Here is a 14,926-nt window from a genome sequence, read left to right as displayed (position 1 = left end):
TACTTGAGAAGGAGAACTTTGAATTATTTTCTTGCATAACTTGAGCCTTGTGAAGTAAAAACTGCAACCCCGAAAAAACCTAAAGAGGAAAGAATAGACAGACGAGTCATGGATGAAATCAATTTGCTTTCTATTATATCTATATATATATAAAGGAAAAGTGTGCTACTGCATATAAGTATATGACAATTTCATTAGCAATAGAGGTTCACACACTTTTCAAATTCTATTAATCTCTACAATAGGAAATCAACTGTAGTAAAAGATCGGAGTCTATTCAGTAATTAATAACTACCTTCGCTAGAGGGATATCAGATGGAAGAGTCAGGAGCATGTCAATGACATCCAGAAATTTCTGAAGATCATTCTGTTCTTCCCACTCATTTAGAAGAGAGAAAACCTGCTGTCTTAGTGGTGCAAGTACCTTCAGCATTTGTTCAATCTCATGAGCATTTGAATCCTGATCCATAAAAACAAAAAAAAATGCACATGCCATGAGGCAACCATTAAAAGAGGAAGAGAAGGATGTCCAAGGATCTAAAATATCAAAAAAACAGAACTGAGAAACACCTTATAAAAATTGAATCTATTAGCTGATTTGGATGACGAAAGAAACTTTCTTCTATAGTCAATACAGAGATAAAATAAATGTTCTGGAATCAGTTTAGCATCTAAACTGGCCAAATTTGGAGAGTGGACACCTGAGCAGAAGAAAAAAATTAAGAATTAGAAAATAGAAAATATAATATAAAGTCATAAGCAGTGCCCAGATACAAAGTGGAAATCATAATCAGAAGTTATTATTACCTTTGATTAAATTGATACCCAATTTATATGACTCGCTGAAGGAATGCAACCGATCTTCGTCAGAAATTTTGAAGATTCCGGGCTGAAAAAAAAGTCATTATTATGAGACAAAAAAAATACTGCAAAATAAAAAAAAAAATTAAACAAAAAAAAAAGCACTAGGAAAGAAGGACGACCACTAAAAACAAATGATCAGCACATATTATATAAAAGTCATATAACTCACTTGGCGTGATCGTTAAAAAAAAAAATATCAAAATATATATATTAAAATACAAGAAAACAAACCACTCTAATCTTGATGAATTTATTTTGAAATACAAATCAGTGTTAGATTATGGCCAACCCATAAAAGTCAATATTTTGAACCAGTAGCCAATGAAGCTCGAAATCTGGGTTATTAACCACGAAATGTATTTCACAAAAAATCATCTAATATACAGCCATGGAGATCATTATATATAAGACTCGATTATGTTTACAACGCCAAATTGCAAATCATATTCTAACTTATAAAGAAGTCAATAAGTCATACAAATCTTTCAACCCCAAATTGCAAATCATATTCTAACTTCTATAGAAGCCAAGGCTACATAGACTCACATCTTGGACTAGATCACCAGATCCAAATAACTGAGTGTGAATGAGAACCACATTGTCGAGGATAGACTCTTCCAGGTACTTCCATTCTTCGTCCGATATTTCATATTCCTCTGAGGATTCCATCTGATTAATTGAACAGATTTCAGATGACTAATACATAGAAGATGGAATCAATTAATTAAGAACATACATTTAGCATAAAAAAACAATCTTACTTTGTCCGTGGATTTTTCTTCATAAGAAAATTCTTTCCATTCAGAAAATGCTTCAGTTGCACTTGAATTTGCAAGAGCTGGTATTTCAACATCAATAACACTCTCAATTTGGAATGCTCGAGACTTAAACTTGAACTGTTGAGCATCATATTCGCTTTTTGATTTTGCATAACCTTTCATACTCATCCAAAGGCTGGCAAACTCGTAAAATATCTCTTGCAAATGCTGGTAGAGAAATATATGGAGTTATAAGCAAATTATTATTTCAACAGATTCAAATAAAAATGAATCGGTCGGCACAAAAAACCAGAGCATGGACACTGACCATATAAGATTCACGGTCGATTATTTTTGCATTTGATATAGAATATGCAATTTGAACGAGAATGTTCCAATAGATGGCAGCTCTATATCGCATCACAGATACCTGTTTTCAAAATTCAAATACACGCTAATTAACAAAACAAAACTTGCACAATCCATATTATTATATTAGAAATAGAATCTAATCCGATAATTAACTTACCTTCTTATCTGTAGAAACGCCACTTGAAAGATTATTAAGCCTTTCCATCAAACCCATATTCAAATTAAAGTCTTCCCCAAAATCTAGCTTGTATGATGGATGCCAGTCTAATCCAACATACTCAATGGAAATGAACTTGCATGACACAGCTCGGGGGAAGCGCATAAGTACATATATCATTTCCTGAAAAGTTCATAATGTCGGCTTCCAAATAGAATATAAATGAATTTATACATGCAAGTATTCAATAAATGACAAAGTTACCATAATCAGGTTGATGTTTTCATGCCCAACTTTTCTCAAATATTCTTTCTCCAAGGTGCTTGACAGAACCAGTGATAACCCAAATTTCATCTCATACACAGCGACTTGAATGGGTTGAATAATGTCATTATATGCTGTGTACTCATCCGTCAATCGATTAATGAAACACATTGCTGTTTCCTGGAATTCAAAACCAGAAATAAAGATAAATGACAGTACAAGGATAATAACTTTCACTACAGCCTTCTATCCGGAGAGGTGGTTCTAAGAAAATGACAAAAGGTCATTATTTTCAAATTTGCCAATGAAAAATCTGCTTCTACTTGTTTTTTAACTCTCATCCGTTTTGTACCATGATAGACTTTATTTAGTTTCAAGTAGTAGTACTAGGGATCATCTCATTACTTAGGTGGCAAGTTAGTCTCAAAACAAACACTAAGAGAGGGTTCAAGTATTTGCATTTAAGATTTTTAGCTCGTATAACTTCTCTTACGTTTCCATTAAATCTAAACACTACTATATATTGAATTCCATTACTTTATCACTTCAAAATATAATTAAGTTTGATAACTTCTATTTTTTTTATGAATAAGATAATCTTACTATCAGTTTATTATATTTTTAAATCTACTGATAGCAAGATGATTTAAATAAAGGCAAAAGCTAAAATGTGTCCTAAGGGCACATGATAAGCAACTTAATATAGAAATATTCTTTTTAAAAGTTGTGTATTTCACTTTTCAAAAGTCAAAATATTGCATTTTCCAATACAATAATTCTACTTTTGGGTTCCTTAACATGTGCCCTTAGGGCACACATTAGCAAGACCCTTAAATAAAATATATTTTCTTCAAATATTACAAACAAAATATGCATTTATCATAGTCGTATGACCATAAGCTATAATACTAACATTTAAATGAGAAAAATAAATATTTATACATAGTATTCCAAATTAATTCAACCTTAATGACATTCCTAGAAAGTTACCTGCCAACTGTGAGTGCGGTCGATAACCTGTTGTAGATCCTCTGCTTCAAAATTACCGACCAGAACTTCCAAAGCAGCAACATGTTTGAGAAACTCATCGCATTCATTCATTAACTTCTTGTATTTCCAGGATTCAGAGCGAAACACAATCTGAGTACAAGACAAATATATTTATAAGTAATGGAAAACAGCAATGAAGCACTCCCACAGACATAAAGCAAGATAATTTTCGCATTTCCAGTCAAATTACAGATAGAAACAGGGAAAAAGGTTTAAAGGATATGCTCGAAGAAAATAATAACGCATTAATAACACCAGCATACTCTGCAAACATATGCGAGTAATGCTGGTAATTGGACAAAAGAATAAGCCCAATTTTCTATTTTAACAAATTTAGTGATAACATACATTAATAATAATTTAGCAAAAAACCATACTACTCCCAAATAGGAAATGAAATCTGGTGATAGTACAATAAGACAAGTATGACATTTTCATGTCCCTTGGGTCTATCATACAAAATGATGAGAACATGAGGGTGTAAACCAAGAGGATCGAAAATGAGCAGATGAAATGGAGGAATATTTAGTGTCTGATGTGCGATAGAAAAAGTACACTCAAGCTTTAACCAAAACTCGAAGGTAAAAAACTATAGGACCTGCAATACTATAAAGGATGTCGGGCAGTAAAAAGCCACCAATGAAGTAAGCTCGGTGTTGCAAGACAAGGTTCAATTAAATATGCAATCATTGGAGAGAAATTTGGGATAGTAGCTCCCATTACAGAAAAGATTTAAGTTTCAATATAGGTAATTATACATCAGGGTAGAGAACTCATAAAAGCACTTTCAAGAGAATTGACCAATTAGAGGATAATAAAATAATGCATGGTCTATATGGGAACATAACATGTGACATTAAAATACAACATTGTTTGATCCAACTTGCTGACTGCCAGGTGAGACAAGGCTTGACTTTTGTTGTTGTTACTAACAATTTTGCACTGCCTAGCCCAGAGGTAAAAGACTGAGCAAAGTTCAACTATAAAGGCACCAGAACACATTGCCATGTGATATTGCCAGCAATAACTAATGGGTAGTTGCAACTATAGAGGAGGAAATACGACAAAGGAAAAAATGGGTAGTTGCAACTAGAGAAAACCATATGCAGAAATCAAGAACTCGGTATGACCAAGCTATAATTTAGAGATGAGGTGCCATTTATATTTTGCAAATACTTCATATCAGCCAAGATTAAATATTCAATGCACTTCACACAAACTATCAACAACAATAAACAGGCATCATTTAATAAAAATACTGAGTTTATACTCAAACATCCATATTCCATCATAAAATCTATAATTAAATATGCATAAGGAAAATAGTTCAAATAACTAGATAGACAATCAAGAGATAATAATATAAAAACCTTTCTTTGCAGCTTTTTACGCTCTGCTTGAAGCTTTTCTAGCCGTTCAGCTTTCCTTTTATCAGCTTCTACTGTCAAAAACTGTCCTGCTAAATACCCACACTCTTTCCGCACCTGAAAATAATTTAATAAATACAAACTAAATTTCTCAAGAGATGTACAGAGCTATTTCAGTCAAGAATTGTGATAGATGATGAAAAATACAGGATGACGTAGTAAACACTAAACAAGGAAGAGCATAATATAATAGAAAATCAAAATGTTATCTGTGAAATCAAAGCACTTTTTTGGAATACCTGAATTTCAAGTTCAAGTGATGATATTGTTTCTTCAAGCTGAGTGTACTTGCAATAGTACTTCATGGCAGGATCAACCTCATTATAGCTAAGCAAGAGATGAATGCGTAAAGCTCCAATGTGTGCCCATCCACAACCAATCGTATAATTGAAATTGAAATCTGATATATATAAAGAAGAGAAGTTAGAAGTAACATGGTTTAAATCTATGAACCAAAAATATTACACTTCTCTGGCCATAGTTAAAGGAGCAATAGCCAGTAATTTTATATTTTGATTAAGCAAATAATTACCAGCAGTAGTGGAGTGAAGATACAGCTCCCTAAGCAGAGGAACAATGAACTTATTTACGGAGTTTTTCAATCTGTGGTGTCGTGATGAAGCAACAAGGGTGCTCACCAAATGGATGCTTTCTTCCTAGATTCAGATAACAAGGGAATGAGAATACAAAACGAAGTATCAAGGGAAAGAGGGTGCTCACTGAAGTACCGTATCATCAAAATTCAAAACTACTTGAAACGAATACAAAATCAAAAATGTAGTATTCAATAAAATCCAACATGAACCAAAAAGGTGTTGAAACAAAGAAAAAAGAAAGATACACGTAATGAATTTCATGTATCTCATTTATTATCGCACATCCATATCCAATACAGTCAATACACATATACACACATTTGGATGTAGTGTCAAACCAAGCTCATCAATAGTACAATATAAATCACACATACATATCCAATACAATCAATGTACATATACACACATTTGCATGTATTGTCCAAATAAGTGCATCAATAGTACAACATAAACTGGAGTAATATATGATTTCCTCCTGTTATGAAAACCTTCCAAAAGCCTGACATAATTTTTAACTAAGGGATTAGCCCATGACAAATTTTAAGTCAAATGTCCTCCCTTAGTTATTTGGCAATACATGTTCAGAATATCAGAAGAACACAGACAATTCAATTCAATGACACCAAAACATATTTTTCTCATTTTCAAAACATGAGGTTCAACTAAAGAAGCAATGAGGTTGAGGTCAAACATGAATTGAGTTCCTTATGTGTTTGTAGTGTTCGTCAAAAACAAAATGTGTATTATTTTTTATATGCATATCCACATGTGTGATTTTACCAGAGAGCATCCCCATAGGCATCTACGATTGCTTAACTTCACCTAAATTTTTTCATAAGTATGGATATACATTTATTAGTTGGTTTAACTGTAGCATTATTCTGATAAATAAATTATGTGTAGGTATCATCATAGAGGAAGAGAATGTGCAATAAATAAATGTTGAAAAAGTAGTTAAACACAGAGTTCTATTGACCAATATCATTTGGTTCCGACAATTTGCCTAAATAATTAGGGAAACAAACAAGCAATGCCCAACCAACATCATTGAAGTACTACATCAATATACACAATATAGGATATTTTCCAAATGCTCATAACTCTCTAATTTCCGAATCAACAAAAGCAGTTAAAAACCATATAAAGAATGTTAATAAAAAAAAAAAAAAAAAACATACTGTAGCCATATTTCTCTCGAAAGAAGAAAAGTTATATTTAATTCCAGCATATTGATCTGCATCAAACGATTTTCTGTGCGCATAAATAATCTGCATTTAAAAGCCATAAACATGAATTAGTTTAACGACTTCAGATAAACTATGTGCAAAGGATAATAAAGATAAAATATACAAAAAAAAAAAAAAAAAAAAAACTAAATATTACTTGCAGAAAAAGGGAACGAGCAGCAGACAAAAGAAATTTAGGCAAATATGCCCCAGGGTGAGAGGAATTCCACAAATTGGACAAGGAAACTCTACACTTCAGACATTGCACCCAAAACTCCTTGATAGCATGTGAGCTTTCCCTGAATATATCATGAACAAGGATGAGAAAATTTGCAGGACATTTAATGATGGATATTCTAATCTCATGACATGGCTCTCAATACAGGCAAGATGACAAGTACTCATACAACAAAAAAATACAATACAGGCAAGATGCACATTGACTAGTATTTAACTAAAAAGTAATGGAAGAAAAATAGCTGCCTTCAGATTTAAATTCAATAGTGAATTTATCTACATAAGTATTGGTAAAACAAATTCTCGTATTCAGGAGAGTTTAATTGTGGTTGTTAATTAGGATTTGAACTGTATTTTTTCTTATATATTTTCAAATTTATATAGTTTCCAAAAATTAGAAAAGTATCTCGTATATATTCATTGCAGAGGATTTCCTCAATCAATTTAGATAGTGTATCTGTATTAATAATCCTACAGTAACTGTGTTTTACTTGCTGTTCTTGAGGACAGTAAAACACTCTTCTTTCTCTCACAATGAACCCCAATATTGAAATTAGTAATGAGTATTTGAGCGTATGTACTTGTTATGTATAGCTTCTGTTTCAAACACCTGTCTACAGCTGTTAGTTAGAAAGATAGTTATGCAGTTGTGTAACTGATGTAGTCTAGAACCTACTCCAAAAACATAGTGCGATTAATACTTGTAATCTTGAGATTCAATTCATAACAAATCAGAAAGACTTGTCCATTCATCTACCGTATTATTTCACTTTCGAAAAAAATTAGAAGACACGAGTGTAACAAATCTTTCATATTATTTCACTTTTGTCACATCTTCAAAATTTTAATTTTTTTATTTGAGATAGAATTGCTATACTTCCCTAAATATTTATTAAAATTATAAAGATTCATAAAAATGAGACTAATGAGGTTTTATACAATTGCATCCAACATCCTAAAAGGAAAACCATAGTATATTTTGAAACAAATAGAACCGGTATAAAACAAAAAATCTAAATAACAAATAAAATGAACTCACGTGATCTGTAAAACAGTTGAAGCACACACAGGCTGAATGAGCATGTGGGGTAGTGCAATACTGATATTATCAAAACCTTCGATCTTTGAGAAATTCTGGTGCAAGAACAAATATGATAAATGGGTCAAAAAGCAGACAACCACGAAAATCTAAAAATGAAAAAGAGAAATTGCACGAACACATACCTTCACAAAATCAGGTAAACATGCCCACAAAGATTCATGCCAGTTAAACCACATCTCCAGAATAAAGCTTGCAATTTTAATATTCACTACAACCCAGGCCCAGGAAAAAAATCCCAAAGAAAAAATAAATTAAAAACCTCATGTGAGCACCATTCACAAAGAAAAAGGTTAATGCGACAAATCGGAATTCGTGCACCAACCTGCATCCATTGAAGTCCATGCATTCAAGGTCCACGAGATCTTTTGATGTGGAGAAAACATTTGTGGGGGTCTTGATGAGAAACTCAGAGAAAATTTTAAAGCAGAGTCCAAAAGGTAGGAAAGACGTCCCACAACCTATAACCAGATAAGCAGAGAAAATTGTGTTTAAAACAATCCATTATACATACTTGTAGTATAACAGAAAGAAAGTGATCTAATAAATCAATTCTTCATTTAAAACCAAAGTGTAGGTTCTCTCAGCATATACAGTAACTACCCAATAAGAAGGAAATATCATTAAAACTGAAACAATTCATGACAACCAAACTTAAATAAATTAAACAAGTAATTAGACATGCATACTTAATTGAGTATGCATCTAAACAGACAATATACCAATAAACAAGTAAATACAAAATTGTTCTGAATATTACTTGGTGTAAGCCTTCAAGGTCGTCCAAAGGCACAGATGAGAGCTCCTTTAGTAACTCCATGTCCCTGAATAGACTGGTAGCGTCTGCTGGAGGAAATGTATCCTGCCATCCCTCAGATACAGAGTTTTGGCACAACAATTCCGGTGTTGACAAACAACAAGAAGCTAGACTATCAGCATAGGCTGAAAGATCTTTAGATCCAGTATTCGTTTGCAACTTGTGCTGTTCATGTTCTAACCTTCCTAACAGAACCTGTAAAACAAGTTCAGTAACAGATCAAAGAGAAACACGGGCATTTATTGTATTCGATGACAATATAAAAGGCACAAACCTGATATGCCTCGTCTAACTTCTCAATAATATGAGCACCATCATCTTCATGACTCCGTTTTGCTATCATAAACGAGGAGTTGGAGATATCTACATGGTTACGGAATAAAGAATGAAATGAGATACATTTGAAACTAAACAGATGGAGCAATATATCAATGGTAAATAAAATTGGCATGTGCACACCCAAAGTGACATAATCGAAACATTCATGCTACTTGTTTTAAGAGGCTATCACATCTTCCATGGGTTTTTATTGTCAAGCATATATAGGCAGAAGAAATGATTAAAATTTACAATCATCAAAGATGGGTTTAACTTCATAGTCCACTGGGCTAAGGTTTCTCATGAGAACTATCATGATTCGTATAGATAATTACTATAGAAAACATATATTCAAAAAAAACAAAACACAGTTTGTTTGTCTGATTGACCAAGAGCTGCTCTAAATATGTGCTTGATGACAACTTTCAGATGTCAAGTCAAGTAAACTACATATCTTTCGAATAAATATTTAATCATCCTAATCAAAATGAATAATAAAAAGGATAACTCCTGCACCACCAGAAAACTACTGGAACTACAAAACTATTTGGAAAGATAAATCCAATAATGATTGCCTTAAGGATATTATCATGGCTAGTTAATATTTGAAATATTAATGAGAGCGGTGAGACTCCAATTAACTGTCTAGAACATTTATATGTCTAGAACATCAGATGTCAAGTCAAGTAAACTACATATCTTCGTATGAAATATAATGCCAACATACCTTGCAATACAAGGAAGCGAAGGTCATGATCAAAAGCTACGACAGCATCGACATGATGGCTGCTCAACATTCCTGCATTTTTCCAACAGAGAAGTTTTTTTGAAAAGCCAAAATGAGATATATATTAAAAAAACCGAGATCGACTACAAGAGAAGTTAATCCAGTTAATTTGAATTTCAATATACAAGCTAAAACTAACAGCAAGGAATGCAGAAGTAAACCTTGATTACTGTTGTTTGCTCTCTTCCTAGGCCAAAGTGCTTCATACAATTTTAGAAGCTGCTGATGTTTATCATGTAAATCAGACGAGGTGGGCAAAAATGGGTGACCACCATGAATCCACAGCAAGGACTTTTCTGATGAAATTTTTTTCAATTTTTCGCTTTCCACCTATTTAAGGGGGGGGTTAATTATTTTCTGAGAATAATAGAAAATATAAACATTATGATTAGCTTACCAAAAAATGGTTTACAGCTTTAGGACAGATAGTCATAAACTTCGCAGCATCTTTCAGCAAAGAATGCCAAGAAATCACCATCTGGTCAAACATTGAAGAACTGAAGTAACGCCAGAATAAAACATGATCCTCAATAAGGTCAGAGTATAACTGTATTATATCATCAAAAGATTTATCTTCAATTAGCTTAGGAGTTGACTCCACAAGTTTACTAAGGAATTCTTTTTCCAACGCATGGAGAGACTTTAAAACTGGACCAAAGCAACCCATTGCATCTGTAAAACTATACTGCCTCTCAGTAATCCATTGCTGGTTAGTTAACCTTAGCTGATCGAAGCAACGAATGGCATTACAGAGATATTTAATTTCACTATTTGGTGCTGCCAAATCAACTAAATCAAGTGATAACAATGGCATCAACTGCATATCAACATCTAGTTTCCTGCGGTCTGAAATATATTGCCAAATAGGATGTTCAATCATCTGTCCTATAAGATTGTGGAAGTAACCAAAGAACTGGCAGAAAGGCTGCAGCTGAGAACTAAACCAATCAAACCTGAGAAGATATAACTTAAAATCACTTTCTGTTGCCTGTTCAATTGTCCAATTGGCTGCAAATAAGAGCATTTTGTTTGCCAATTCTGAGTCGAACTCAAATTCACTTTCAGAGTGTGTGATTATCCCAATTGAAGTCTTAGGAAACATAATATCATGCAACATCCTCATATCCATTAAATATGGCCTCCCATGATCAGCAGTAGTTTGCAAACTATCTCTTGAGTACCTTCTCTGAGCAATTTGATATTGTTGGGATGCAAATTGAGTTCCCAGGAACTCCAGATACATGCAATTCTGTTTGATTGAAGCTTCTTTTGAGTAATATATATAATCTCTTAAATTTAAGGTCATTGGCCATCCTCCTGACATGCCCAAGGGACAGTCTGTCAAAGGATCATATCTAGACAAACCAGTTACTGATAAAAATTGTGTTTTGGCAAAATTGATAATTTGTTCCCCTTCGACATAGAATGATGAGAGGTATGTATGCTCCCAACTCAATTGTAGACTCCAGATGGGACAACAACCGTTCTTGAGAAGCTGCCAAAAAAGATGGACCCAATGCGAAAGTTCAAGATATGTAATGTGAACATTATTAAGCTTTGAACCTTCACTTTTAGCATACATGTGGGCTCTGGCCATGGAATCAATCAATTGAGTAAATGGGATACCCGCTAAACTGAGAAATCTCTTCACATCTTTGGATTCGAAAATCTCAAGGCTTCCACTTATATCATCCAAAGCCCAGTACGGCTCCATCATAAATATTTCAACTCCTCTGTTACGCATAGCTCGAGAAACCTCACCGTAGCGAGGATTAACTGTGAGAAACATGCGGAAATTTTGGTGTGGGTGGATAACCAAGGGGTTGCCATCAACAATTCCACGCTCATTGACCGTGATTGATCCACTAGGTTCAACCAAAGAGTTAATCCTATCAAGAACCTGGAAACAAAAACAAGTAAAAAAATTAAAAGATACAGATTGACATTGCTATGCACAATAACTTACGACAATAATTTTATCCAATGTTATCAATGGCAGACAGTGGATAATGGTGGCAAGCCAAAATTCTGCCATAAAAATGATAGATGGCACGGCACTGCAGGCCTATGACAGAAGTATGGCTGCTACAACGAAAGTACAATACACAAAAATTACCAAAAAAAAATTCTGCAGAATATAATAAAAATATCTAACTATAGAACATACAAATCCAAACTGATAAGCACAACTTCACACCCAAATACAGACAAAGCATCAATATTATATGCATCACATACCGTGGGATTACAAAGATTTGCATTCTCCAGTACAATCCATTCCCCTCGCTCTATTGCCTTGATCAGTAATCCTGTAACCCATTCAAATTTTGTGGAAACCAACTTTTTCTGATCATTTGCTTTCAGTTTTAAAATGGTATGCTTGACAAAATCAAGATCCCGAATTGAATAAGATAAGAAGAGAGAATTATTTTCTATAAACAACTTTAGTTTTTCAATGATCTCGTCTAACAAACTAAGAGAACAAATTATATTCCTCCAGTTTTCAAGATAATTTGAAGCAGAAGCTATGATGTCAAATTTCGACGAAAAATCAGTCCATCTTCTATATAAATCTGTTTCCTTAAATGCTGCTCCATTCAAAACCTCCAGTTGCAAACTACAGTACTCGTTAACATAGCCCTCAACTTGAGCAACAACTGTACGAAAGTTACGCAAGGCATCATATTGTTCAAAAGATCCCAGTAATTCCGAAATATCAGTTGCAGATGAAAGATTTACTTCATTCAGTACATTGCCTGTTAGGGCAGCTAGTAATCGTAACAATTTAGTTTTTCCTGAGCATGATGGGCCAACCAAGATACATAACCATTGATGCTCTACACAAAGAGCTGCAGCTTCCAAACTTTGACAGATTTTAGGTTGTATCAGGAGCTGACTGCTCGAGGCAGTATAAAATTGGGTGACATTCCTCTTAATAGCAACATTGCCCACAATTAAATTATCTGAATTGAGCTGAACACGAGGATACGGATTTATATACGGTATCACCTTAAATACCTCCTTGAAGACCTGTATGACTTCCTTCCGATCAGCTGCAGTACGCATTCTTTGAATGTAGACAATGTTCAAGAAGGAATGTGCTTCCAAAGGCTTCGGTGCACCTAAATTAAACATAATGAAATTTCAAGATAACAATTCTACATGGGATATCGGTAATAAAATGAAGAAACCGGAGAAAAAAAGTGACAAATCAGAAGTATAATAAGTATAAGGAATAGAATAACAGACCTTCAATTATTTCACAAGATCGAAACACATCACGAAGATTAAATTCCCATGGGAAGCCATCCTTTGCAAAATTTTGATTCAGCATAGTTTCTTCATGCATCCTTTTATTAAATAAGATTAACATTGAAAGTAAAGGCTCCGGGATATTTGGAAATTTTGATTTGCAAATGGACAGATAATCGTCCTCCAGTAGCTCATCCACATATACCTATCGTCAATGACCAAAAAACAATTAATACAACTTGCAAATTGAGCACACAAAGAACATATTTACCATCAAAATTGGAAGTTCATTTCTGCGATCAAGTAATAAGATTTTCTTATGGTTTTTACAAGTTTTTAAATAACTTCAGTAATACAGCCAGATAAATTTGGAGTTCGGACTTCAGATTTTTCTAGGTAACTTGTTTTGAAGTCCTCCTACCAACTTCTAGAGGCTCACATTTAAACACAAAATTAATATACGACAAGCATACCTTGGTAAATCGATTTAGGAAGGATCTTGGAAGGCCTTTCCGGCCACCACCTTGATGTGATGGATTCTGACACGCAAAAATTCTAAATGATGGTGGACACTTATAAGTATTACCCAGCTCCGGTATAAACACCTCAGCTCGATGGTCCAGAATAGCATTCAAACCCTGTGTGAAAGAACTGTGTTACAACTAATATTGTATACTGGTAAAACTCTTACCTCCCAAACAAAAAATTTGAAGAATAAGAATCAGAAAAGCAATAATAAAGGTAAAAACAATGTAATAGTGCTCATAAAGAGATGATGAAAAATGAAAACAAAGAAGAACAAATAGAGATCAACATTTATCAAGTATTTACCTCTAAAACAGATTGTGGGGCAAGATTAAGCTCATCCAGCAAAACCCAACAGCCTTCCTTCAAGGCCTGCACAGACAAGATAGTTCGAAGTTAAATACAAATCAAAAGCAGAGAAGAACACAATAACATTCATTGCAAGACATTTCGACCTGCAGTAGTATCCCATCAGACCAAGAAAACTTCATTCCTTCATCACTTTCCACAGGTAAATCAGACCCCAACAGATCCATCATATCAGTCTGCACCAAAAATAAATAGAAAAATAAAAATCTGCAAAGGACTTTGCAAAGACAGAAAATGTTAGGAACCCAAAATTTTGTATTGAAAAGTAAGAGTCGGGTAAATACCCTCTCTAATTTTGTATTGAAAAGTAAGAGTCGAGTTTAAAAGTAGAGGTAATCCTCCCCTTACAAGCCAGTTTTATAGGGTTGAGTTAGGCCCAATCGAAAATTCTAAGAAGACAAGATAATGTAACTACCCCATTAGCTAATACTTCCCAAACTAACTCCTTGGATCAAATCCTAACACTATCCTCTTTATTCTATATCCTAACAGAAAAAGACTTAGATAAATTATTACTGACCTGCTCAGATAAGTTTATCCGTACAACTCTATGCCCAGAATATTTTCCCAAGGCAGTGATTAAACTCGTTTTCCCCACACCTGGACTACCTTCAAGTAAAACTGGAAACCAGCATCGAATTAAAACACAAATATAATTTAAATGAGAAATTGTTGATCGAATTGAAAAAGAAAAGAAAAAAGAGTAACCAAATGGTATAAAACTCCATTTACAGTGGAGTCCAGAACGAAGCCTGACACTTTGTGGATTAAGGTCTATTGTGGACAGCCTTACCTTGCATTTGCAAGA

The 14,926-nt window shown here is 33.8% G+C and overlaps 1 protein-coding gene across 2 annotated transcripts in view; it reads right to left on the bottom strand.

The window, feature by feature from the left end:
- The window catches only part of LOC123883243 (midasin-like), a 40,441-nt gene that overhangs the window by 8,720 nt on the left and 16,795 nt on the right, over positions 1 to 14,926 (bottom strand). For both annotated transcript variants that reach the window (XM_045931985.1, XM_045931986.1), the window contains exons 28-56: positions 14,639 to 14,739; positions 14,205 to 14,294; positions 14,056 to 14,121; positions 13,698 to 13,862; positions 13,222 to 13,429; positions 12,211 to 13,094; positions 10,370 to 11,872; positions 10,134 to 10,302; positions 9,913 to 9,984; positions 9,142 to 9,230; positions 8,811 to 9,062; positions 8,376 to 8,511; positions 8,176 to 8,261; positions 7,991 to 8,085; positions 6,872 to 7,013; positions 6,667 to 6,756; positions 5,425 to 5,548; positions 5,132 to 5,292; positions 4,836 to 4,949; positions 3,406 to 3,555; positions 2,416 to 2,595; positions 2,152 to 2,334; positions 1,951 to 2,052; positions 1,626 to 1,850; positions 1,411 to 1,533; positions 808 to 889; positions 571 to 701; positions 296 to 460; positions 4 to 79 (exon numbers count right to left, since the gene is read on the bottom strand). In XM_045931985.1, coding sequence (XP_045787941.1) covers positions 4 to 79; positions 296 to 460; positions 571 to 701; positions 808 to 889; positions 1,411 to 1,533; positions 1,626 to 1,850; positions 1,951 to 2,052; positions 2,152 to 2,334; positions 2,416 to 2,595; positions 3,406 to 3,555; positions 4,836 to 4,949; positions 5,132 to 5,292; positions 5,425 to 5,548; positions 6,667 to 6,756; positions 6,872 to 7,013; positions 7,991 to 8,085; positions 8,176 to 8,261; positions 8,376 to 8,511; positions 8,811 to 9,062; positions 9,142 to 9,230; positions 9,913 to 9,984; positions 10,134 to 10,302; positions 10,370 to 11,872; positions 12,211 to 13,094; positions 13,222 to 13,429; positions 13,698 to 13,862; positions 14,056 to 14,121; positions 14,205 to 14,294; positions 14,639 to 14,739 — 5,964 coding nt within the window. The remainder of the gene's footprint in view (positions 1 to 3; positions 80 to 295; positions 461 to 570; positions 702 to 807; positions 890 to 1,410; positions 1,534 to 1,625; positions 1,851 to 1,950; positions 2,053 to 2,151; positions 2,335 to 2,415; positions 2,596 to 3,405; positions 3,556 to 4,835; positions 4,950 to 5,131; positions 5,293 to 5,424; positions 5,549 to 6,666; positions 6,757 to 6,871; positions 7,014 to 7,990; positions 8,086 to 8,175; positions 8,262 to 8,375; positions 8,512 to 8,810; positions 9,063 to 9,141; positions 9,231 to 9,912; positions 9,985 to 10,133; positions 10,303 to 10,369; positions 11,873 to 12,210; positions 13,095 to 13,221; positions 13,430 to 13,697; positions 13,863 to 14,055; positions 14,122 to 14,204; positions 14,295 to 14,638; positions 14,740 to 14,926) is intronic.

This window comes from Trifolium pratense, linkage group LG5, assembly GCF_020283565.1.
Source record: "Trifolium pratense cultivar HEN17-A07 linkage group LG5, ARS_RC_1.1, whole genome shotgun sequence".
NCBI classification, from domain to species: Eukaryota; Viridiplantae; Streptophyta; class Magnoliopsida; order Fabales; family Fabaceae; genus Trifolium; species Trifolium pratense.
This window is presented reverse-complemented; position numbering and strand designations above follow the sequence as displayed.